General features: G+C 36.8%; 1 protein-coding gene across 1 annotated transcript in view; it reads left to right on the forward strand.

Moving 5' to 3' along the window:
* fam189a1 (family with sequence similarity 189 member A1) overlaps positions 1-26800 on the forward strand; it is an 83232-nt gene that overhangs the window by 50609 nt on the left and 5823 nt on the right. Inside the window, exons 3-7 of the mRNA XM_043243429.1 lie at positions 12217-12327; positions 15690-15822; positions 22421-22527; positions 25637-25797; positions 26514-26649. Of these exons, the coding sequence (XP_043099364.1) occupies positions 12217-12327; positions 15690-15822; positions 22421-22527; positions 25637-25797; positions 26514-26649 (648 nt within the window). The remainder of the gene's footprint in view (positions 1-12216; positions 12328-15689; positions 15823-22420; positions 22528-25636; positions 25798-26513; positions 26650-26800) is intronic.

Below are 26800 nucleotides of genomic sequence, written 5' to 3' on the forward strand. Positions count from 1 at the left end.
AGAGGGAAAACAGTCCTCTGTGATGATCAGCTGAATCAGACTGAAGCACATAGTGATCTCTGAGTGATTCAAGAGTACAGGAGAACTGAGTGAAATACACAACACACAAAATCACATGTATTGTTTTCAACATTTTACATCTAATGTTATTTTATCTTCTGTAATTAACTGATCTTGTGGCTTACGTGTCGTAAATACGTTACGTGTTACGTATTTTGGCTCGTGTAATTTAAATGTTTAAATAAATAGTTTGATTTTACCACTAGTGTCTTCAAATTGAATTGAAAAATAGTTTTCACAAATGATAGTCGAAAAGTCCACCAGTCAATGTTACTCTGTCAACCTGGTTAGGATGCTCAAATCACAGAAAACTAAATACTTATTTTCAAACAAACTATGAGGAAAAAGGATCATCACTTTTGGATGAAAGTACAAGGTGACCTCCGAATTCCTTTAAAAGTACTGAAAGTGACAGACATAAGAATTAGCATATATAAAAACAGCAATCAGTCATATAATAAATGGTAACAGTAATCTACATAATTTATTCATGTTTTGATGCATTGCCGGGGGAACATCTGTTGAGTATTGCATCTAGGCTTACTTTATAAATGTTAGTCATACAGTACTTTATTTATTGATTTCACATTCCTGTGTATATTTTAGTGATTTTAACATATAAATCTGTTTTACCCATCTAAGTAAATGTAGCAGTTTAGCCCAGTTTATTATAGCTTTCAGTATCTGGTCAAGTTGCATCATCATGTGTTGTTATTGGAAAAATGCACAAAGTACTTTTGTATGCCTAAAGTACATGTGCAACCACAATCAAGCCACAATGAGAGCATCCAAATTTCACTTGAAATACAAATTAAGTATATGTAACAATGTGATTACAGCACCCAATCCACCAGAAACAGATTTTGAAATGTTTATGACAGACCTTGGCTTCACAAAGATTGGCTGCCACCAGGGTTTTTTTCGGCTCTCATTTGCGAATTCAGCACTTCTCAATTTTTGTGACGCTCTCACTACTTGCTTTGTTTTTCGCTGTCAATCCCACAGTCCCCGGTGCAAACCTGCCACTCATCTCCCATGAAGAATGAACTGAAATCGTTCGCTCATGCTCCACTCACTGCTTGCCAGTGGACATGTACAGTTTAAAAGAAACCATATTTTGTATTGCAGTGGTTCTGTGAACATTTTTATCTTATGACACTTTTATACTGACTGTGCCCATTTTCCTGATCTCGCCCTGGGCCCCACAAACCCACAGGCTGGCCCTGTTTACTTTTCATCGTATGTAAACATGTGTGTCAAAGTTTCCAGTTTGTATTCCAATGTGCATTATCCCAGCATCAGTCAGAGGAGCTCTTACTGTTACTGTTGTTTATTTCATTGCAAAATAAGCACAGAAAAAGTTATCCATATTTATAATCCCTACACAAACCCAGAGGTTCCTCTGCCTTTAATCTTTGGGACACTTGGATCCTCTAAGTGGGTCTGGTAAGAAATCACTTATATGTCAGAGCTGAACTTAGCATGTACTGATCTCTGAGTTTTATCTGTGTCAGAGGCATATCTGGGGCTGTAGATACATTAGTTGAATGCAGAACATTTCATATGTTTTTGTTCTTAGCAATATACTAGACTAAATCCACTGACCTCAGACCTGTTCTTCCACTATAACAATCCAGCATTTGTACGATTTCTTTTACATTTCAGACCTTATAAAACCCAGAAAGCAACATCCAGTTTATTTAGACGTATTCAAATGGAGCCACAAAACAAAACATTTTACAGTCTGTTCCTTGAGCATTCAAAAACAGTGTTTTCTGCCAGTTTCATCAGCCCCCACAACAGACAGAATGCTGTCATCTGCGGTCAACCAAATAAATCCATGGCAACACTTTTGAGATTACTTTTCGGTCAGATGCAGAATGGGACTTAGAGATTCAGGTTTATTTACATCGTTTAAAAATGGATCGGGGGTCTAGTGGTTAGTACACAAGCACTCAAAAGAAATGCTGTTCCATTTACGCAATGTCGTCTGACCTTGTAATCACTCCCTGACGCAATTTTGCAGAGTTCTCTCATTTATGTACTAGGTTTGGGCAGTAATTATTTTTAATTAATACTTTCATTCAGCAGGGATACCATAAACTGGGGTTGCCACATATTTCATTTCATTCATCGTCACAATATTGACAATGGTGTTGTCAATCTGGCAACCTAAGTGTTCAAGTTCTGTTCAAGTCTGAAAAGGAGGGATCGGGTGAAAACATCCCTCTCCAGTATTATGAATTTGGTATGAAATACATAGTTTAACCATAATAATAAGAAATGTTTGCTGAAAATTAAGTACATTTTAAAATACATTAAAACAGAAACCATTTTAATTATATTTTTATGTAACAATATAATAATAATGACAATTCATGACGATATTCAGTTTTTTATACTACTGTATATTCAATAAATGCAGCATTGATGAGCGTAAGGTATTTCTTTCTAAAACATATATTTAAACAAAAAATGGTAAATCTTACCAGAAGTTGTTTTCTTGTCAGTGATGAGCTTATTCTTGTTATGAACATACAAATTTAGAAATGGGAGGTCAAAAGAGCTTATTGATGTGCTTTTATCCATCATTAACACTTACTGTAGGAACGTTTTCCCTGGAGCATCCTACTAACCGCCTTTTTTGAGGGCTGTGTGCGTGTGTGCATGCAAGAGAAAGCGACGCAAGAACTAATAAGTGAAAGAGAGATGGGAAGTAATATTCCATAGGGATGATGCTTTGGATATTTCCCCACTTTCAGATAAGGCCTGATGAGCAGTGCCCTCCCTTTGGAGACCCTCTGAGTCTCGGCAATGCTTCCATATTAATTAGAATATGAATTACACTGCTTATCTGATGCCTCGTGATGATTTGTACTCAAGGTCTCTTTGCCAATTGTGAAGCTAATGTCAAACAATATTAAACAACTATTTTCAGCCTGCTGTTTTCTTCTCATTTACTTGAGGGAGAAGAACGTCCTCTTTCCTGTGTTTTCCCTGCCCTGTGTTCAAGAGCAGAGCCATGTGACTGGCTCAGGCAGACACTTTATTCGTTCACAGTAACTGTCAGAGCAGAATGAGAGGCATCCATCATGTGCAAGTAAACTCTTTCTCTTGCTCATTTCATTCAGTAGCTGGGTTATATTATAGTGTGTGTCCTTTTAGTGTTTGACATCTTAGTGTGTTCTGAGCAATTGTAAAGAACCAGCTTAACTGAAGCCCCTATAAAAGTCATGATGTGTTAATGTCCGTGTCGTATATCTTACAGCCTTGAATCACATCATCCTCTCTTGGATGGAGCCATACAATCACAAGCAGACCTCAACCTAGATGTCATTTGTGCTAGCTTTCTCTGATGCGGCTGGATTAATTATTTGACGTGATACAGCTGATGGTGAGGGAAAATAAAAGCTGTAGATGTACAGCCCTATAATGGCCTTCATGAGCTTGCTGCAGCGTGGTGATTCCTCTGACGGCCATTACTGAGCTACCTGAAACACTCTAACAAAGGATGCTCTGATCTCCTCTGTCATGTGGTGGTTTCTACATTGCTGTACTCTCTCTCTCTCGCTCTCTCTTTTTCAGCTCTGGATGTCAGCATCATGGTGCAAACCTACCTAGAAGAAAAAGGGCATAATAGTAGAACCTCATTAAGGGCTGCTCTGCAGGAGCTCCATCCAGGGCCTTTTGTTTTGGTCTGTAGAGGTCGGGAACTGATTAAAAGTTGAAAAGTGTGGGTTAATCACTGACTGACCTGCTGAGAGCTGTTGTGGCCCTCAGTCCATTTTAATCAATGCGTCTCTAAGATGGTGCAGTAGACTGCTCCGCCCAACAGTGCAGACACCTCCCTGCTTGTTTCACTGCCTTTTGCCCCAGCGTTTTTTTTGTTGTTGTTTTGTTGTGTTGTGTTTTGTTGTAATGCAGACTTAAAAAAAAAATTGAACAATTTTTACAAAGTAACAGATTAAACACAAAAAAACAACCACTGGTAATTAGAAAAAATATTACTCATTGTGTTTTAGTGTTTTCTGATATTTTGTATTGTAGTGTTTTGTTTTACTGTATACTGTGTTTTTGTAGTGTTTTCTTTTGTGGTATTTGGTTGTAATGCAGTCTGTAATGCCTACTCACTATCTGTTGACTGTGAAAGACTGTGACTATTTATTGTAATCAATTATATTCTAAAGTTTTATGTTAAAAGCCTTTAAACTTAGCTAATTATTTAGATTTTATCCAGAAACAGCTGCTGAATTTCCTTTGTGACTCTTTGCAAACTCTCTAATTGGCCTTTCTTTGTCTTGATTCTCTGACAGAAACCTTGCCTGCCCTCAGCAGTCGAGGCCCATAGTTCAGTATGTTTATCATGACCCTCTCAGGGATTAGCAGCTAACAGTAACTAATGAACGTGTGTTTATACCCACTCCAGAATACAGGGATTGTCGAGACTGCCTCTGCCCTTGGAGCCTCAACAATAACACCTCAAGGGTTTGTTTGGATGATGTGAGCTAAGCGTCTGGTCAGGGCGGAGATGTCACTTTTGAGATATTTGCGGGGAGACAGGACCAATGGGTGCTGTATAGTTTTAATCAGATACGGCTGTGGCTGTGCATATTGCACTGGATGACAGGGAAGGGTTTTCTTCTGATACGTAAATCACCCTCTGTGGTCCGTAGATCCCTCTGTTAATCTCCTGGCTGTAAAGCAACCTCTAACCTTCCTCTTTTTTGTTTATCAAAGCTGCTCGGAGAAAAGAGCAGAAAGCCAAGACCCAAAATACAAAACAAACACCATGCTTTTGTTTTTCTGAAAGCTTACAAACCCAGACTGAATGTTAATTCTGTAGTGCGTTTATGGGCTTTCATTGGGCAATCGTCCTGTCATTTTCACTTTTAGTTTAACAAGCCATAAAAATGCCATGAGGCAGAATGCAAGAGAGAAAATGAGGAAGACAGTAGAGGTCCAGACCTTTTTCCTTCCAAGCGTGGAAACACTGACAGAAATGGTGATGCAAAATAGAGAGAACGTTTGAGGAAGAGGAGAGAGATAGAAAGGTAAATGGATCCACCTTAGACTGTCAGTAGATTGATGTGTCTCTGCCCTTAAGGTGAATATTCCAGGATGTGGGCAAGTGATGTGGCAGGAACCAAAACAAAATGGATGTCCTCGAAGTAAACAAACTCCAAGGAAGACAGAGAGAAAGACCGCATCAAAACAACTCTGTCCCGATCTCATCCGGGCAAAGATAATTGAAAATAAATGATGTGTTGTCGCAGAGGTGCTGCAGACTAAATACTAATTTGTGCCGCAGAGGCGGGCAGGATGCTAAACCAGCATGTCAGCAATGTGAACAGGCTCTAACCTCTCGCCTTCTCCGAGTTGCCTGTCTAATCTTTTTTTTTTGGCCATTAATTCAGCGAGGCCAATTTAGATGTTTGAGGATTTCACAGGTTAAGCCATCTCAGAGTCCATACGTGTTAGCCCTGCCAATTATTGCTTATTTATCCTTTCTTCCTTTCTCTTATCCAAAAGTCACAAGTCAGATGGAGGTTATTTGAGTTGGTGTAGGGTCAGAAGGTTGTGTTTAAATTGTTTGTCCATATGGAAGTTTTTTCTTAGTATCAACTTTTCTTACCAAATGTAATTAAGGGGTCTGGAATCCATGGACAAAGCTATCTGTTAGCATTCCCGTTTATCTTAGTTGTAGTTTCTTGGCTGGTACATCACCCCTCAGCAGGTCAGAAGCTGCAAGTTAAATTCACGCTTGTAATATTTTAAAAATATTTGTGATTGCATTTATATTGCTCTTTATATAATATAGATTGTTCCAAAAAGATTTGTTTCAAAGCAACTTCATAGTAATAAAAAGAATCAATGATATAAATACAGTATAAGGCAAATTGAAATTCTGGTTTTACACAGCACTTAAATAAGACAATAGTGTCACGTAATTTCAATGTTGACTCAGTTCAGATCAATAACTGTCATTGTTTCAAAATTCATTAATTATGGAACAAATCTTACACATAATCACTGTAAATTCCCCCTTCCCATCTGTAATTTAACTTGTACATATCACATATTTATCTTTGTAATTTATATTTATATTTGTACCTATATCCTGCACTTGCTGCTTATTGCACTCCTGGTTAGACCTAAACTGCATTTCGTTACCTTGTACTTGTACATGTGTAATGACAATAAAGTTGAATCTAATCTAATCTAAAAAAAAAAAATCTAATTATGTTAAAAAGCAGTTTTTCAAGAAGGCAATCGTCTCAAAAATTCAGTTCAGTTTTGTTTATCAGTTTGTCAGTGTAGTCAAATCAATAATATTACTGAATAGTAAGTGACCTTTAAAACCCCACTAAGAAAGCCAGATAAACATAAATATATGAGTCATTTTTTGGCAGAAAAAGTCGTATGTCATCTTTCTCCAGATGCTACTTGGCCTGTGCTAACCAGCTAACCTTGACTTCTTGATATTCATGACATACGTGCAACTTTTTAGTGCAAACTTAAAAAATCAATTTCATGGATATCTTATACAGCAAAAATACCTCCAATTTCCTTCATATACCCAGTGTACACAGACTGTGACGGACACGTTCTTTGGTGTTCAGCGATGTGCTCTTGATGCTACGCGCTCCCTCAGCCACCATAGCTAATGAGCTTAATGAGGAACCGGATGGGCAAAGACAGATGATTGGTACGATGAAAGGTAATCCTCTATCAGCAGGGCAATTAGCCGCAGACGTTAGGCGGAGCTGAGAGCAGTGACAGGGTCTGAGACCTGCCCGACGTCTCTGTTTATCAAACAGAGAGGCAGAGATGTGCTTAGTGTGAGTCATCACCCTGTCTGTAGATTGATTACGGTGAGATTTTTTTCTTTCTTAGGTATTTGACATTGATAAATTGAGTCATGGGACAGAGAGGTAGCTTAGGACCCAGTGTGTTTACAGTTTGGTGAAACATGTGGACTTTGTTTAGGAATGTGTCTCTTGGGGCTTTGTTTAGACATCTTTGAAGTCAATGATGAAGGGTTTCCTCTTTGCTAAATGTCCCTTCTTAACTAACAAGTGATGTTAGTTTTGTAGTCGTGATGTGTAGGTGTCGTTGGGTTTTAATGTTGGAAGGGACATTTTATTCAGTATTCAGGAGCATAAACATATGCCCTCATACAGTACTATAAATCATTCCTTCTCCAGAACACAAAAAAAATATTTTTCAGCCAGTGTCCTTCAAAATATGTTCTGATGTGTGGAAAGATGCAGGTTTGGAACAATGATGACAGTTTTTTTATTAACATTTTTATGGATAAACTATATATTTATATAGACTCACCCACTATATATATATATATATATATATATATATATATATATATATATATATATATATATATATATACACAAACCTTTTGATGTAATACCTGAAAAATAATAATCACATTCAGTTCAGAACACAGGTTTGTTCAGCATTCAATCAACAATTTACTCATTTAGTTAGTTACACATCACAACATTTACACAGTACCCAGTCATCTATGTAAAATAACCAAAAAAACATGTGTATATATATATATATATATATTTGTCTACTGCCTTTTATACACTAAAGAAAACTATCCAAACAGTCCAGTGGAGTTTTGTATATAAAACGTTTGTTATAGTATAAAAATATTTCATTGTGTTTTTAAAACCCAGACCTATACACATGGGTTAAATGTAATAGTGTTTTGAATTTAAATTGCTGCCCTGATAAATGTTGCTGTTTGAAAAGTTTAATAAGTATGAAAGGTCTCATATCCCCTGAGGAGAAACAGCGCACTGTTAAATGGGTTGAGTGTAAGTTTGTCTTATTTGTGAGATTGCATCAACCTATTGTTCAAGGAAGCTGAACTATCGGGAGCTTATTGAGCGGTTGATGCTTGACTGCTCTGCTTCTGAACAGTGAGTTGGATAATCTTAACTGATCCTGAAATATAGACGCTGGGTGCTGTATTCACACAGTTTCTACCTGTTTTCAACCTTTAAGTAAAAATTACTTTTTCGCACCATGTGGAGTGTGCATGTTGTATGATGGAGATAGGCCCTCAGCGGTTCAGAGTGATAAGTCTCAGATTGTTTATGGTCATGTTTGCTTATGTCAATGAGAAAAGGTCTTATGATGTTGTTCGTCCCCTTTATGTAATAAGAAAAATGTTCTCTTGTTGATGACGAGAAACTATAATAAGCACCGGCTGTATCTCATCACAATCTGCTAGCGATATTCTGTGTTAATGCTCCTCCTCTTGTTCACACCATATTTCTTTGGCTCCCAGGCTGCAAGTGAGCTGCTGATATGAGGGGCGGGTGGTGTTGATTGGATGGTAGGTGGTTCTATTGTCACTGTGAGCACAATAATCCATGTGTTCGTATCTCCACCAGGTGGTCAGAGAACATTGACAAATATGTCTGCCATACTCAGCCCACACTGTACCTCCAGATTGTTCTCTTTAAAATCCCTAAATTGAATCTAATTGTCTCTCATTTTCTTACTGTGGTCTTTCCAGTAGTTCTCGATAGGGAACCATGTCGGTCATTAACGCCGAACCTAAATGCCAGTGCACAGCAATATTGACATGTGTGAATTGTTTCATGGCTGATGATCGTTGGTGCCCAGGACTGGTGCCGGTGAGTGGCACGTGCCAAACGACTCATCGTACTGCTTGGCATGCAGGTGGCAGATGGGCTGTAATTAATGAGAACCTGTTAAACAGTGATATGTGATCCCACACGGTAATTAGAAAACAGCAGCATGGAGCCAGGCGGAGTAATTAGTCCGTCAGGGCCGGGGCTCTTAGGAGGCAGCCCTCCTAAAGGAGATTTTAGCCAGACAGAGACAACTAACATACATCATGCTTATTAAGATTCCTGAATGATGCAACCACTTATTATAGCTTTAATTCTAACACTTTAGAATGTACCTTAGGAATTCGAAGTGGATGAAAATGAGACTGTGAGGGAGGGACTTACTAAAGTGTGAAAGATTCTGTTTTGTTAATGCCCTAGGCATAATTAGCTAAGAATGGACAAGATTATTTATAGCATTATTTGAGGTTTATGTTCATTTTCATGTTCATTTATAATAGCGCATTTATTTTTAAATTATCATTAACATATAGATTAAAATGCTGTAAAAAAAAAAAAAGTTTTTCATTAATGAAGCAAATTGGTTCAGATTTCATGTTTATATAGTTGTAAAAAGCTGCTGCTAAAACAAAAGCCCGGACAACCTACAGAAAGGCTGTGAAGCATTTGGTGAAGACAGCATGTTGCAATTAAAGTTAAAGATTGAATTTGAGTCACAGTTGTAGATTCGAAGCATAGCAACTGAATTTGTCTTTTGATATTGCTTACTGCAAACTACAAAGCATTTGCTGAAAGAGACCATTTTCCCTCCTCTGCACTACCAGCAGAGTAAATTAGAGATAGACAGGAATCGTGTATTTCATTGGCTACGCTCAGCTTGCATTGAAAGGACAGCTGAAGAGTGGCCCATTAAGCTTTCCCTTATCACTCGTGTTCTGAATAGAATCTTTTCAATTTTTGCTTTACAAAATCAGACTCATTATTGCCTGCGTTTTAACCTGGTCCTCAGCCATCATTTGTGCCGTAATGTGTTTTCTCTCTGTAAAGTGATAGAGATGTCATCTCTCCGCCTGAAGCTCGGGTTTGGTTTCATATTTGTCACCCTGCACAAGAAAACATTGTGACATGAATGTTGCTGTCAGTGATTAATTATGAAAATCGGAGAAGTCTGTTTCCCACTGCAAGCAACAACAAATGTGATGCTCTGTTCAAATCGTGTTTTTATCATGCCATCTTTCAGACATAGATTCGCATTGCTTCCTCTGAGCTCATAACCTTTCACTGTCCTTTGGTCCACAAGACAGAACGCAACCTAGTTCAGTCATTCAGCTGCAATGGATCACCACTGTCATCTCTACAATGTCTGTACTTTATTAAGTATGGAGGAAATCAAGCGTGAGGCTTCCTGTGCGTCTGAGCCAAGGACCCTCACAGCCCCAGGATGCTTGTGAACCTTCTCGTACATCTGCCTCTTAATCTTCCAGTTTGCTGGTAGACTGAAAAACACTTATCACGTTCATATCTTCCAACGTCCCTCACACCAGCGCTCCCACATATCGAAAGTGTCAATCTGTGACTGTGTGATAGAGTTGAAATGGCTGTCCAACTTTCACTCTCAGCTCCAATCACTTTCTCTTTGCTGACATGTCCAGTATTGCAAGGTTAATGTCCCATCAGGCAGAGGGTCTCATTAGTAAATCACCGTGTTGGGGAGGTAAGGCCACACTTGATATACGGCTCAGTGTACTAGTCTGTAATCTACCCGGGGGTAGACCTGACAGCATTAAACTCGTTCTCCCACTCGCAAACTTTGATTTAAAGCAACCAGAATGTTTAACATATTTCATCCTTTAGGACTGAAATCCCAGAAGTGTCAGATGAGAAATAAAGAGAATTGTTTTTAATACTGAGTTGGGGGAGAGGAACCAGAAGTTGTGTTTCTGCCAGCGGTGCAAAAAAGAGAAAAAATGACCCCGCTTGAGATCTATCAGGCTGCATGGGGCCGCATTGATAGGATGTGGGGTGGGGGAATTACGCAAAGATTGGTTTCTCTAGCTGACCATATGTCACTGGTCATGTATCAGCGTGGTCTACAGAGGAATTGTGGAAGAGGTAGTATATCAACACCCTGAGAAAAATTTCCCAGTGCTCTGAACTGCGCTTGTGTTATTCATTTATTCATGTGAGCTGTTAGGGGCCGTCTCTCACAGTAATGAGTCTGGGCTCAGATGGTGAGATCAACGTTAATTGTTTTGGTTGAAGTCATTGATTATTGAGTGCTTTAATTATTAGTCACATCTGTTCCTTTCGCTTTCCCCGTGGATGAATAGTTCGGATCAATCACATTCGATCTTTCACGTTCTTACGTCAAGTCCCATAAACCACAATTAGTTTATTTTTTGGTCTGATAAAACTAAACACACTCAGGTAATGATTATTCCATTCTGTGCAATGGCTATGTTTTAACAAATAAACTAAGCAGCAGGATTACAAATTACAAAAAAGGGGAATGAGGGGAATCCATAAAAGATAGAGAGATCTTGCACAGATGTCGTGTACATGGAAAACCTGAAGAAATAAAAATTAAAATTGTGAAAAAGTAGAATTAAAGTAAGTAAAATGATCTCTTTTTATAGTTGTGCTGAACAGCCTGCATCGACATTATTATTATGATTGTGCATACATGATATGCAATACTGTTCAGTATTTTGGAGTAAGGTTTTTTTTGGAAAGCATGCATTAAATTGTTCTAAGGTATGGAGGCCTGTTTCCGCCACTGAATAATTTTTGTCTCAGAATTCAGACTTTTTTTTCCCAGAATTGCATGATACAAACTTGCAGTTCTGACTTATTTTCTCAAAATTGCGAGATATATAAAGTTAGAATTGTGAGTTATAAAGTATATAGTCGCAATTGCAAGTTATAATTTCAGAATAGCGAGAAATAAAATTGCAATATCAAATCAGTCATTTTTTAGCTCAAAATTGGACTTTATAACTCGCCTATTGCAAGTTTATATCTTACGATTTAAATAAAAAGGTCAGAATTGTGTGATATGAAATCGTTATTGTGAGTTATAAAAGTCAGAATTCCAAGATAAAAAGTTACAATTCTGATTTTATTACTTTATATCATGCAGTTCAGATTTTTTTTCTCATAATTGCGACTTTATATCTTTCAGTTCTGAATTTATAACTCGAAATTTCAAGTTTACATCTTTATAAATTCATTGAATCTTTTTTTCAGTGTAAGGACACTTATTTCAGACTAAAGACAATTATAAAATATTTGTAATGTATGTGATTTCTATTCATTAAAGAATAATGAAACATCACAGTATTCAAAACGTAAAAATTCATGGACTTTTGTTGGCCAAAACATGTGGCAACCCTTTATGTGGAATCGTTCTGCGAAGCCTGTTTAATGAGATGAGAAATCGCGTCCTACTGTTTTTTATTTATTAGTAGGCTTAATATACCACCATAACCTCTGAAACTGACAGTCTGTTCCATTCCTTTCTCCACAGATAACTTTCTTCATGCTGTTGTCTGCTGTGTGCGTGATGCTGAACCTTGCAGGAGCCATCCTTTCCTGTCAGAATGCCCAGTTGGTCAACTCTCTGGAGGACTGTCAGCTGGTGAGAGAGCCATGTCTGAAATCACTTCTTTGTTGTAAAGGAAACCTCAAATAGATCTGCATGTCCGAAATCCAAAATAGCGTATCGAAAATAGCTCAGTCCTAAACCTGTGTCATTTTATCAGCCACTCAAAACTAGCCTGTCACTAAAGAATCAATCAATTGAGCAATTATAGCTCCCAGGAGCATCATTCATTAACACAATGCCCTTGTCAAGATCTCAGTAAATTAGCTCAACAACCAGCCGCTAAGGAAGAGAGAATGAAAATGTCTGTCGGGACCCATTTTGCACGTCCTATAATATTCTGTTAGAGCAGAAATAAATATTAACACCCACCACCTTTGTTCTCAATAAAACATCTGTCTGATTGGCTACCAAAGCTCACAGGAGGTTTTTAGCAAAAAAAAACAAAAAACTCAACAACATCAAAAAAACATAATCTTCGATTGTCATCACATATATTGGCCATGATGTCTACTTTTGCTTTCTTAAGAGAGGAATTCTTTAAATGTTGTTAGAATCCGAGAAAGCATACTGAATGTATCATGGCCTGAGTTTATTTAGTGTTTTTACTGTGTTACAGTTATGAATATAAAAGTTATAAATTGACTAAATTGTAAAGCTAAAACATGAAATCTAAAAAGCCAGTTTTTCTTATTTTTTCATGGCAAATCATAATACCTCTAAATTGTTGTTTTTGATACTGAAGGATATCCTCAATGAATGGCACAGTATGCTTGTGTGCTGCCCATTGTGTTCTTTGAATGAAGGCTTATAAAGAAGATTAATACAGCAGTCAGTCTTTGTTGTGTTTTCTATTGAGCTCTACAGTGGGTCCAGTGCTGGCCCAGCGCAGCATAACAGCTCAGCACGGCTTCCCCCATTTCTGTTATCCAGAACTGGACACCCCTCTCCGGCTCTAAGACCATTTATCTGCCTGCTGTGGAAGCAATAAATAACTAAATAATCAGATGAGTTACAGTTTTCAGAACTGGTGGCGAATTAACATAATATGTATGTTTTTATTTTATTTTATTTATTTTTTTAAATAAAACATAGGCCGAGTATAATTACAAATTTCAACATGATCTATGTGTTACTTCATTTAGGTTTGTCATATCGTAGACGGTTTAAAATTTAGTATTTATTTATTGTATATATTTCTGAATGATTATATGAGGACCACTGGGTGGGTGTTTGGGGGGCTCAGAGGGTCAGTCTGTTTGGTATATTTTGAAGAAGCAGTTGTATACATCTGTGTATGACCCTCTTTATGCAAAAGCGATAAAAAAATTTACCCAAAAAAAAAAAAAAAAACAGGACTAAATCCACTGTTTCTGAAACGTGTGGGAGATTAGCTGAAGATCTTACGGTTATTGATTATTCCGCATCCATATCTCCACGTACATTAATCACCAGGTAATTCTTATTTGTTTGTTTCAAACACAATTAAATGCTTGGCTGGTTTTCAGTTTATGGATGGAGGCTTTAAATTTGTTTTAGCGTCATTCTAGTATCAGTGATCTATTACGTTTGTGGCTTGCATTTTCAACAGAAATTTCTGCTTTAACATGCATACAAGTCACCGTTATTTTATTTTTTTTGTATCTTTTTAGTATTTGTCAAATTTGTAGATTTTGTTCTGAAAGCAGTCAGTGTTTATATTTATTAAAACATAAAAAACAGTGATTCAGCAGCGAGTTAAATAATATCTATCCCGTTCCGAGGTAATTAGAAACTGTCTTGTGTAGTGGGCAGTCAGTTGGAACACGCTTTCATGATAAAAGAAAGAAAGAAAAAAACCTTGCTTTAAAAATAATTATCAGATGTTTTTGAGATGAATGCATAGTGAAAGTGTTGATGGCTCTTTGAAACTGAACCTGAAATGCTGTAATGATTCATCTCACAAAGGATTGAGCAAACACGTCATTATGTGGCATGAGCTCAATAGACTGAATATGTCATAAAGATGAAACGTTCAGGTGATTTCAATCGTATTGTCTGTGAAGAACTCACTGCGGTTGATGTGAAATCATACATTCTTGTAATCAAATATAAATGATGGCACCTTTTTCTCCTAGCAATAAAAAGAAGCTTAAATTGTGACATTTTATGGTCTGTGAAATCAGTGGGAAATGGTCTAATTCTTATCCAATATATTTTATTTGTTTAAATATTAATTTAATGACTCTTTTAAGAAAGCGGACGCCAGTGGTGATTAGATTTCGCCAGGCATTTAAAGTCTCACTCAATCCACAGTGGGGAGTTTGTCTCACAAGATACTAATTTAAAAAATTAATAACATGGAGATCTTTCCATTGTCCTCTCCTTAAACAGGCCATTCATAATCCTCCCGTAATTCTCCGTAATTGAGCAGAAACAAAATACTGTCTTAATCACCTGTTGTCATGGAAACATGACATTGAGAACCCAATGGCATTTCTCACCTGGTGTTGTTGTGCAAAAACAGGTCAGGTAATTATCCCTCCCTTTGTCTACGGGTTCAGACCGGGCTAAAGACAGACTTGTGTCTCCATCAGTCTCTTCTTCACCTGATTTAGGGATTAGCGTGTTGGATTAAGCATCTCTTCTCTCTGCCTACTGAACGTTCGCCTCCTCAGAGACACGATCCTGCCATGACTGAAATATTAATGAAGTTGTTTCCTCGATTCAATTAACCCCTGCTTGCAAAGTTCACACATTGCTTTTGTGCAATATAGGTCAAATGGCGACTTCGTTTCAGTCTAACACAAAAAGCGCTTATAATGCTGGACCACGATGTATGGGATTTATTAAGATCTTTCTTAATAAACGTGTACAACTGGGCTAATGCTGTTAGGTTTAAGAATATAGGAGAGTTATTAATGTGGAATGCTTGAGTGATTTCTCTTTATTTCTTTTAATACATTGAGCTTTCACAAATATGCAGCAACTTCATGTAAAAGAAAAGTGGTTAAAGTGTTCACTGAAAATGATTTGAATTGAATCTGTGCCTTTTATAAATATGACCCAGACAGCTATTAATATCTGTCTTTTAATTTTTAACCTTCAAGTTTAAATTCAAGGCATCAATGCAGAAGAACAATTTGGACGTACCACAAAATTAGTTTTTAGTCAATTTCTCAAGGGGTAAAATGATTCTGCTTCTCTCAGGCAGACGGGGAACACTATTTCACGTCTGCTGAACAAGTGTCATCACTACATCGTACTCGTGATGGAAGGAATCTAGTGTGTTACAATTGTCCCTGGCCTGTTTACGTGTTTGTTTTCTCCTTGAGCATTCACAATTTATTGTCCATTTTATGCAGAAATACATTTGACTTGCATGAAACTGAAATCAGTTTGTTTCTGCACTTCTGCAGATCAAATTTGACAGTGACGGTGTGTGTGTCTGCTGTGAGCTCGAGCACCTGAGATCCACCTGTAATAATCTGGGAGATACGCTTAAACTCAACCCGCTGAGGGACTGCAACACCATACGTCTCCGTCTGAAGGGTGTGTGTGTGTGTGTGTGTGTGTGTGTGTGTGTGTGTGTGGGAGGATGTTAAATCCTGGTATCTGTATCTTTTAACCAAGTTAATAAGATGAGATTTGATGATTGGAATTGATTTCAGAACATCATCAAAATAGCCAGCTAATTTTCTTTACATTCTTTAATAGCCTCTTTTATCAATTTGACATCCCAGTATTATGATTTTTTTTATCATTCTAATTATACTTTTTTTCCCCTAATTCGCCTCAGTTAATGAATATTTGATTAGACAAGTAAATTAGGACAATAAAAAAAATTAGACATGTAAATGATGATTATTTGATTAATTTGAGAACACACAATGTTTTTGCATTTTCATTAGATTCATTAGAAAGCATACTTATATTGTTTGAAAATCTTATGTAATTAACCAGATTAAAAACTCTTATTTTTATTAGAAATGTCTAAAAGAATAAATCAAATGGTGGCTTCACTAGAGAAAACAGTCAAGTACCTTTTAGCTATATTCCTTAAAAATTAAAAGGTCTGTTCAAATGATTGGGGTGAGTAAGATTTTTTATTATTCTAATAAGGGCTGCATTTATTTGCTGACAAATATGGTAAAAACAATATATTTGTAAAATATTGTTAACAGTTTTCTAAATATTTTTAAATATCATACTTCCCTTTGATGGAAAAGATGTATTTTCATTTTCATTTTCAGCCATTACTCCAGACATGATCATTCAGAAATCATTCAAAAAAGCCAATTTGGTGCCCAAGAGGCATTTCTTATTAACAGTTGTGCTGATTATATTTTTTGTTGAAATCTTTATAAATAGAAAAGTCCCAAAGAGCCGTGTTTATTTGAAATAAAAGTATTTTATTCTTTTTACTGTGCCAGTTGATCAGTTTTATACAGAAAAAGTATTTTCTGACTGACACCGAGTGTATGAGAAGTAGTATACACACTCTGAATAACAGAGAGTAGAAATTGAATGGATCTCAATGTAGAGTAAAAGAAAACATTTAGTAGTAATCTATTTTTAGAGTTAAAATCTGCAATTTTAGATCCAGGTAGGGATGATGTAAAACTACCTCAATCTTCTCTGGCACCATTGTACCTGTAGGCAAGCACTTAACCCCAACTCACTCCAAGGGTATTGTCCCAGCAGAGACGGCACTGTAAGTCACCTCGGATGAAAAGTGCCTTCATTGTTATGAATATGTAGTGTTTATTTAGTGAATTAATATGACTCGCATTGCGATCATATTATACATTTTTTATTATATTATACATAAATTTTATATGTTTTTTTTCCTTGGGATTATGTGTTGTTGTTGTTATAGTATATACAAAGTTTGGTTTGTAGTCTTGTTCTGCTATTTGATTTTAAATGTTTTTGAGGAGCAAAAATATTTAGCTTTACAGTATATTTTTAGGAAACGCACTGGTAAAATATCATACTTATAGCCCGGAGAAGTATTTTTGACTCTGTTCCCATGCTCATTTCCTCTAGGGATTTCTACATTTTCAAACTTTTTTTTTTGTTTGGCTTTTAGAGAATATTTGAACGATTTAGCAGAGCAAGAATTACACGCTATTCCCGCAAACGTCTGCCTTATTGGACACGTCTCTTCGTGTTGCACTGTGGGTCTCTCTCTAATATGCAGATGAGACTCAGTCATCATTAGTTATGCATCTTCAATTAGCGTTCGCCGCTGGTTCCCTTTCCAGTGTCTAAGCAATTCACTCATGCTAGCCATGATCCCGGCGCATTTGGCAGCTTTTGAAACGGTTTGTGGTAATGTGAGGCTTCCACAAATTTGCTTATACTTATGCTTTGTGTTTTTTGTGTCTTCATAAATGTACCACCTTAGTTCAGATGATTTGTATTTTTTCAAGTCTGCTGATTAATTCTACAGTGCAAATTACAGTAAAAGCTTTACCTTGCTAAGAATGAAAATAGCTGGTTATGTAAAATTTTCTGCACAACTTGAAAGTATATATATTTACATATATGCAACATTCCTAATTTTCATTTGTTATTTATTCTTCTAATATTTATATTTTAATTACCAAAACCATTCATTTTAATCGACAATAGCAACTCAGGACTATATAAATTAATTTCCTCAGCCAGCCTTTTACATTGCTGAATTTTTTGAGGAAAAAGGCAAACCTGTATTATTTGACTGTAGATGATCTATATGATATCAGTAGCACTTACTCAGATGGAGTTATGAAGCATCAATAAGATTTATATTTTATTGATGTCTGAAGGTTTCATGTCTTTTCATGGCCAGTCAGGTCAACTGAGATGCCTATAAAGACCATCAGTGCAATTAATGTTATGACTCATTGGCATATCACATCATGTGGCTCCCTCATTGTAAGGGCTATTATATCCCACTGGTGTGTTTCATAATTACACACTCGTTTTCCTTCAGGACGTTTTTATAATACCTTAAGATGTTTGCCAGTGTCAGTGCTATTGTGTCAGTTTGCAGTCCAGCAATCGCTGGTAACTGGTTTAGACCCTCGTTAATATTAAGTGAATGCAAAAAAAGATTCAGATCAGGACGAAGGTGGTGTGGTACAGGCATGCACTTTCATCTCTCTTTTTTGTTCTGCTTGTCGTCAGGGAGACAGGAGTTAGCACTGCTGGCTCAGAATGAGAAGAGCAGGTGTTTCTCAGTGGAGCTGACCTAGTACCTCTGTTAGATTTGCTGAAACACAACCGTCCGGGCTAGTTCTGAATCCTACTAGAAATAATCCAGTCATAACATTAGCTTCTTGTCTAGATTCATATTGTCTTGAGCTGTTTGTTTACCACTTTTTGCCACTGCCACCGAAACTACAGCACAACAACAGAAATCATATTTTTACCCAGTGTGAGTTTAAGGTCTGAATAGGATATAGTCTATAGAAACAGACATACAGATAATATGTCTAGGCTAGAAACACTTCTCTCTGTTAAGTAGTACTAGCAAGCTGCATTCAGAGACAAATCATCTGAACCAGTTCAATTGATGAGCAAATGACTCTTCTGTTCAAACGAGAACTGTTCAAAAAGACTATAAATCAGTCTGACAAAATATTTCACTTAAATGCATAGTTCTTCCAAAAAGTAAAATTCAGTCATTAATTACAAACTCTCATGTTGCTACAAAGCTGTTCTCCAAGCACAATTTTGGAAACTATCCACTAGGGCTATGTGATTTGGGAATGATATCTAGCTTTTTTGGTTTTTTTACAGATATTGCGATTTGATTTACAATATTGTCCAAAATGTGCAGCAGATTATGAGTATTTTTATGCTGCTAAAAAAAGCAATAGAAACCATGACAGAAATTCCTAGTTTCCATTAAACTATTAAAGAAATTGTTTTGTTTTGTTTTAGGCATTATTCCAGTAGGAATTACTGTTGTTCTATTGGTTGCTATCTGTCGTATTACATCCCACCAATAGAGACCATCAAATACCAGTAGAGACCATTTTAGTTTACATTAAAACCCATGCAATGCCCATTATACCCTTTTACATAAATATAAAATGTAATAGTTTAATTTAAAATATTACATTTTCCATTGCGCATTGGGAAAGAATCTATTGTTTTTTTTTTTTTTTTTTTTTGTTATTATAATGTTTTTGTTAGTAGGAAAGATTTGTTATAACTAATTTCACAGAATTTATTTATTACTGAATTTCACAGGAAATGTTTTTTTTTTTTAATAAAGAACTGTATTTTTTGTTGATTATTAAAATATTACATACGCTTATTAGTTTTTGTCAAATTTATTTTGATTTTTGTCAAATTTATTTTGATTATTTTGATATTTTTAGTAAAATAAGCAAGCATTGAGACTGAATTTACATTTGTTTCAAACATGGATACAAGTCACGCGTGTGCATCAAGTATCATCCATATTAACAGACACGTGAGTATAAACGAGAAACAGGCCGAGCCAGTGTGGCAAGTGTGGACAGCTCATCCGTGTGGCAGAAAGGAGCGAGTATGAGAAACATTCAGACACAGGCTCTGTCTTCTGAATTGGGAATACTGAACATGCATTATAAACTTATTTCAAATTAATCTATTAGGGAGATAAAATGTGTAAGATAGCGTTCATGTACTAATAAAATAATCTAAGAATGTATCTTTTGCTCTCCAGTATTGAAAGCATAACCAATAAGGGAGCTCCTGATATGCGTTGACGTTACATAAGTTTTTTTCTTAATTTGCCTAACTGTCGATCTGACTCTGTGGATGTCATAATTCCACTCTTTCTCACGTTTTTTTCTTCTTTTTGTTTTGTTTGTTTGTTTTTAAGGAGGGTGTTAGTTGGATAGAGCAGTGCTGATTGTGGAGAATGGATGGAGATGCTCTCACTCTAAGGCTGATGATACCCTGAGCAACTTTTTGAGCAATGTTGCCAGGCAGCTTTGGAAAATGGTTGTCAACAGGCAACCAGGTGACACAAAAAGGCCCCACGACATTGATCTAAAATATTCATATAGAAATGTGTTACCAATGTTTAATGTGAAAGTGCCCAAGCGATGTCGTACAAATTATTTTTGCAGCTTTGTGAAATTATTGTTGAACCCCTGATGGCGCATAGATTATTTGCCGATCTCATCGCTACATTTCTGGACTTTCATCGTGTTAATTCTATTGATGTCTTTGAAGAGTCAGAGATCTCTCAGAATGCATCAAAAATATCCTAATTTGCATTCCAAAGGTGAGCAGAGGTGTTAGGGGTTTGGAGTAATTAATTGCAGAATTTTCATTCTTGGGGGAACTAACCCTTTAATATACTCATCGATTCAGTCATTTCTGAATCAACATCTGCACTTACTGAATAGCAAGTTGTCATTTATAATGATCATTACTGATGTCTGATTTGGAATGTAGCAAGTACTGTGTACTGGCGTAGTGTGGTTTTAAATGAATATTTTATTTAAAACATTTTAAAAAAATAATATAAAATTAGACCAAAAAGCTCACTTCTTTCCAGAGCTTTTTGTGTGCATTTGTATAAACACATCCTCCTCCCCCAAAGAGGGGGTCTTGGCCTTTCCGGGGGGTTAGATGATTGTACAGTCATGTAGAAGTGGTTAGGCCTGTCCAGTCGTCTTAGGATGGGCTCCTTTCACCTAAAGGGCTTGTGCATGTTTAGGAATTCAACATTTTCCTTGAGGACATCACTGGGTCACATACATTTCATCTTGTCACAACGGTATATCAAACAGGGCTCTGATAGCAGGTGTGTGTGATGGGCTGTCGTATAAACTGAATGTACTCAGTCTGGTAGAATTTCAAACATTGCCAGCGACTTACTTTGGTTTTTATTTCAGTGATCCCTTTCCGCTAATGACTCACCATTCACAGTGGCTACATGCTGTATTGCGTTAGTGTCATTGCTTTCCTCAACTGCTCCCGCTTGGGTTAAAGGGATAGTTCTTCCAAAAATGTAAATTCTGTTGTTCATTACTCACACAGTCATTCCAAACCCACAGGAACTTTGTTCACGCATACATGCTCTTTCCTCTACACGTAAACAAGGCACAGTGCATGCATGTTATACATCAGCAGCACCACATGCGTGTTGTTTATGTGCAGGAAAACACACGCATGTGTCGTGATACTCTCCATAATGTGGAAGGTTGTAACTTGCAGGAGAAAAATTGTTGAATAAAATGATTTTTGTTTTCTTTGCGCGCAAAAAGTATTTTCATAGCATCATAAAATTAGGGTTGAATCACTGATGTCACATGGACAATTTTAGCGATGTCCTTAATGTTTTGTGCCTTGATCGTAATAGTACCCTTGGCGTCTATCGAGGGTCAGAGAGCTCACAGATTTCATCAGAAATCTAATTTGTGTCCCTAAGATGAAAGAAGGTCTTATGGGTTTGGAGTGACATGAGGGTGAGTAGCTAATGACAGAGTGAATTATCCCTTTAACGTGTTATAATATGCGATATGTGTTATGGTTTGATGCTTTAAAAATATATTTGATTTCCTTTACTCTATACGTTTGTTTTCTTTCAGTACAAACGTATCAATACATGTTACATTTTGTTGGAGTTTATAAACAAAGTGGTCATAAGATTATGTGTAAATTTGTTACATTTTAACAGTAGATATTGTAACTGAAACGTACAAAATCAAATCAGATCAGCTGAATCAGGACGTGGGAATGAAATGAGTCACTGAATGGGATTGTATTTTTAAGGCTGCACAAGGACTTTCCCCGTCCCACCTTTTATTTCAGCTTTTTGTGCTTATCTTTTGCACAATGATAATGCCATGCTAAAGTCCCACTTTTGTGACACCATTATCCCTCTTATCCATTATGTCATAGCCACTCTCCCTCTTCCACACATTTGTTCTTTCCTGCCTGCCGTTTTTACGCGGCTTTCTCGCTCTGAGAAACAGAACAATAAATGTTCATGCCAAGCTGAGGTTTTTGCAAAGAAACAATTGCCACTCTCATTTATTTTCTGTCTTTTTCTCACTCTCCTTCTGTCTCTCTGTGTCTCTTTCTCTTTGATTCACACCTTCTTGTTCTCTCTCTTCTTATCCCTGTCTCTCCATTTCTCTCTCTATCTCCCAGGAGCTGCTTTTCAGCGTGTGTGCACTGAATGTTATCTCCACCATTGTGTGTGCTCTGGCCACGGCCGTGTGCTGTATGCAAATGGTTTCTACTGATTTACTACAGATGGTAAGTGTGATCCATACCACAATGAGTGTGAGTCTTTCTGAGTGCGTTAATGCACATTACATCATGGAGAAAAGATCAGATGATCAAGGCAAGTGAAAATGTAATAGTATAATTAATGAAATGCCAGAGAAATAGTCTATAGTATATACTTATAACCATCAAGATAAAAGGCAATTTAATCAGATTTCACTAAGTGCATCTTATGCTGGCTTAAATAATGTTTTTCATGAAGCACAATTCAGAGCAATATAAAGAAAAGATTAACATTAACTGTGACTTCAAGTAGTCTTCATACATGAATTGCGAATGGATTTTCATACTCTTTCCCAAGAGAAAACTGATTGTTAATTTTAGATCGTCTTGTCCTTTTATAATCGAATAGTCTTGGACTTAGTAAAATAAGAATGAAAAATATTTTGGCATCTGAGTCAACAAGATTTTAGTTCCAATTTATGGAAAAATATATTTTCATAGTTGAAGGGATGGTGTACCCCCCCAAAAAAGATTCTGTTGTCATTTTCTGACCCTTTTGTCATTCCAGACTTGTATAAAATTAGTTTTTATATTCATTTATTTTATTAACACAGAACAAGATATTTTAAAGAATGTTGTCAGCCAGACAGTTTCATTTTCAATTGACTTCCATTGTACTTCCATATAATGGAAGTCATGGGAAGCTGTCTGGTTATCAACATTCTTCAAGATATCTTCTTTTATGTTCCATGGACAAATGAAAGTCATACAGGAGTGGAGCTAAATGATGACGATAATTGCTATTTTTATGTGGCATGCAAGTATGTTTACTGTATATACTTACATCATGGGTTAATTTTTTTAGTTCTGATACCTACTGTATCAGCCTAGAAATCACTTCACTCAAAATCTAATGTGTATGGTTATAACTAGCATAATAAAAACCTATTTGCAGGCGCATTTGTCACCCAAGATTAATTTGTTCATTTATTCTGCATGCAAAGACTTATAATCACATTTATATGCAGAATAAAACAGCTTTTTCTGAGCAATTTGATGCTATGACATGAGTCCTCATCTTATTTGGTTGTACAGCAAGCATATATTTCAGAAGTACTATTCATTTCTAAAGCGTACGATTACATGAGGATGATACCACAGACGTTACAATGCTCAGTGGAGGTGAACCATGGATCTGTCATCGCTGCCTTTTGGTGAATCTGTCTTTTTCAGCCACCCTGTTTTATGTGAGAGAAAATAAACTTGTGGGACATAAAGTTTTAATATTCTTTAAGAGTGGGCTTTGTGCGGTTTATGGGCGCTGCAGTAAATTGCACAGCCTCATGGATGGCTGCAACAGAGGCATGGGCGCAGGGAGATGAATTGAGATGAGTTATATTAGCATGGCTGCGGCTCTGAGAATCACTGAAGCAGTTGTGGGATTAGTTTCGACTCGGGGCACAGAGTGGCAAAGCGAGAAATCACCACTGTTACCAGCTGCACAGACCATGCACAGAGACAACAGAGGCCCGAGGGCAGGGATGAGGTGAAGCACTACATGGAGCTTTTCCCTTTGCAACTGTATTAAGTGATTTTACCACAGCCTGATCATTTGTATCTTCTCAAAGCCGAAATCCAGATTCAAAAAACAGAATATTCTGTTATTTTGAATCAGGATTTTGGCTTTGTGATGTAATGCCTTTATGTTGCTAGCTGTGCTTATCTGTCATTTATGGTCACTGCCTCTCTTAATGATGCTTAAGGATCAGATTGATCTATTCAAGGATGATTTCAGTGTCTTCTGGTTGATGAGCCTTCACATATTCTAAAAATACATCAACAGGAAAGTGCATTATCATCATAAATACGGTCTAAAACCATCCTTGAACTCAATAGAACGGCACAAAATGAGTTACTCTTCCAGCCTGAACTTTTCACCGGCTGATTCGTGGACAGAATATAAAGGTATAGTTCACCCAGAAAACGCTGTCATCATTTACTCACACTCATGTTTGTGTGATTTTTTTTATTTTGTGGAACATAATGATATTTTGAGAAATGTTTATTTTTTTTGACCATACAATGGAAGTGAATGATCACATTCTTAAAAATGTCTTCTTTCATGCTCTGAAAGTTTGGAATGACATAAGGGAGGGTAGCTGATGACAGAATATTAATTTGCAGTTAAACTATAACCTTTGACCCTTCCTCGTGATTCTATATGAATTAATGCCGTATATTTTTCTCTTCCCGATAACCTAAATTCTACACGGCTGATGAAACTGATAATGACTATTATGTAAATCTCTCAATACATCAAAAAAGAAGGAAAAAGAATATTTGGAATGATTATACTCTTTGCTTTGAAGTAAAATCCTTCTTTCCGTTTAATAATTAATGCTTCAGAGGGTTAAATTGCATAAAATGAAACTCTTTAGCCAAAGGGTCTCAGCAGGGTGAGAAAGGGCCCTAACTATCCTCTCTGTACTCATATTCTTGCAAAAGATCCAGACCTACTTATGTCTTTTTTGAAAAACAGTATTACCCAACTGACATCCTTCTTTTAGTGTTCATTGTGTTCAAATAAGGCAATCCATGCAAACCATTGTGTCCAAAACAATGAAAATTATGTAACTGTGACTTCAAAGAGCAGAATTATAGAGTGAATGGTTTCATCATTAGAGGGTCATAAAAAACAATAGCCTTTAGATGTTTGTGGTCAGTAGGGTTTTTTTTAAATTAATAATTTGGCAAAGACACATTTAATTGATTAAAAATGAGAGTAAAGAAAAAATGTATTTTAATTTAATTCTGTTTTAATTTTTTCTTTTCTATTAATCAAATAATCCTAAATGTGATCCTGTACGGAAAACAACAACTGTACAAAAATATTAACATTGATAATAATATGAGCAAATTGGAATTATTTCTAAAAAATCATGTGAAAGTGAAGACTTTAGTAATAGCTGCTGAAAATCAGCTTTGCGTCACAGTAATATATTGATTCATAATCTGTCATAAAATATTTCATAATATTACTGTCATAATAAAAAGTCTTAATGAGCGTTAACTTTTGAACAGTTGTATGTGTTGTTGTTTTTTTTGTTTAAAGTTCTTTATTTTTCTTTTTTATCAGTTCATGCCACACAGAGCACGCGCCTTGAGCGCGGACTGTATGACCCCTCATGGTACCATCTTACACCAGACACTGGATTTCGACGAGTTCATCCCACCCATCCCACCTCCTCCCTACTACCCACCAGAGTACACCTGCACTCCTGTGATGGAGGGCCAGAGGTAAACCCGCACACACAGCTCACGCCCCAGCTCACACGAAATGACCTGATATTGCACTATATCTGAGAAACAGTTTGATCCCAGTTTGCAAATGCTATGCTCTGAGAAAAACTTTTTGCATTCGGGCATATATTGATTTGCAGACATTTATGAAATTGCCCCATGGAATGATTATGCAAAACATGCAATCTTTTTAATTTAACGGGAGTTTGGACCCATCCAACGCCATGTTGTATAAGTGCATGTCTTAATGCAAACTGCTCTGACAGTCCACATTATGGAGCGCCAGTGTCCGTGGCCTGGTGTAAATCCACCATTGATTTCTCTGTGTTGCACTGTGAGACACTCTGCCCACCATCCCATCATAAAAAACGTGCTGATGAGGCTGTTTAGCCCGCGGCCACACTAATGTGTCAACAAAGCAGTAAAATACATAGAGAGCAAGAGCAGCCCAACATACAAACGGGCTGCTTCAAAGCCCAATCAATGTCAGGATGTGGTAATACACAAAGAGACATTTGAAAAAACACAGATTCCTCCCCTCCTTTATGACAGAGGGAGTCTGTTTAATTAAAAGAATGGGATATATAACTCGATGAGATAAAGAGGAAATGGTTTCATTTTCCACAGCTCCTAAATGGCCTATCATCCCCCAAATTTGTTGAAACATTGATTCGGTGTTGTAATCATGTTTTACTATCATCTCTGTCCATTAGAGGGTTGCATCTGGACTTTCCACACTCTCCCTTCAGTGCTATTTATGGGGTGCCTATAAACAGCCCTGGGGCTCTGTATCCATCTGAGCTGCCTCCACCCTATGAATCTGTCGTGGGACAGACACCTGCCAGCCAGGTAAGTGCTGATGCCTTTTCTACACACTACTGTAATATTGCATGATGATTTGGCTCTGTAGCGTATAGGTTGAGCGTGATTTCACCGAGTACAAGATGTTCCTGGATCAATATTGATCCTGTAAAAACATTCCAATCAACCAAACATATTT

This window comes from Puntigrus tetrazona, chromosome 7, assembly GCF_018831695.1.
Source record: "Puntigrus tetrazona isolate hp1 chromosome 7, ASM1883169v1, whole genome shotgun sequence".
In the NCBI taxonomy this organism is placed as follows: Eukaryota; Metazoa; Chordata; class Actinopteri; order Cypriniformes; family Cyprinidae; genus Puntigrus; species Puntigrus tetrazona.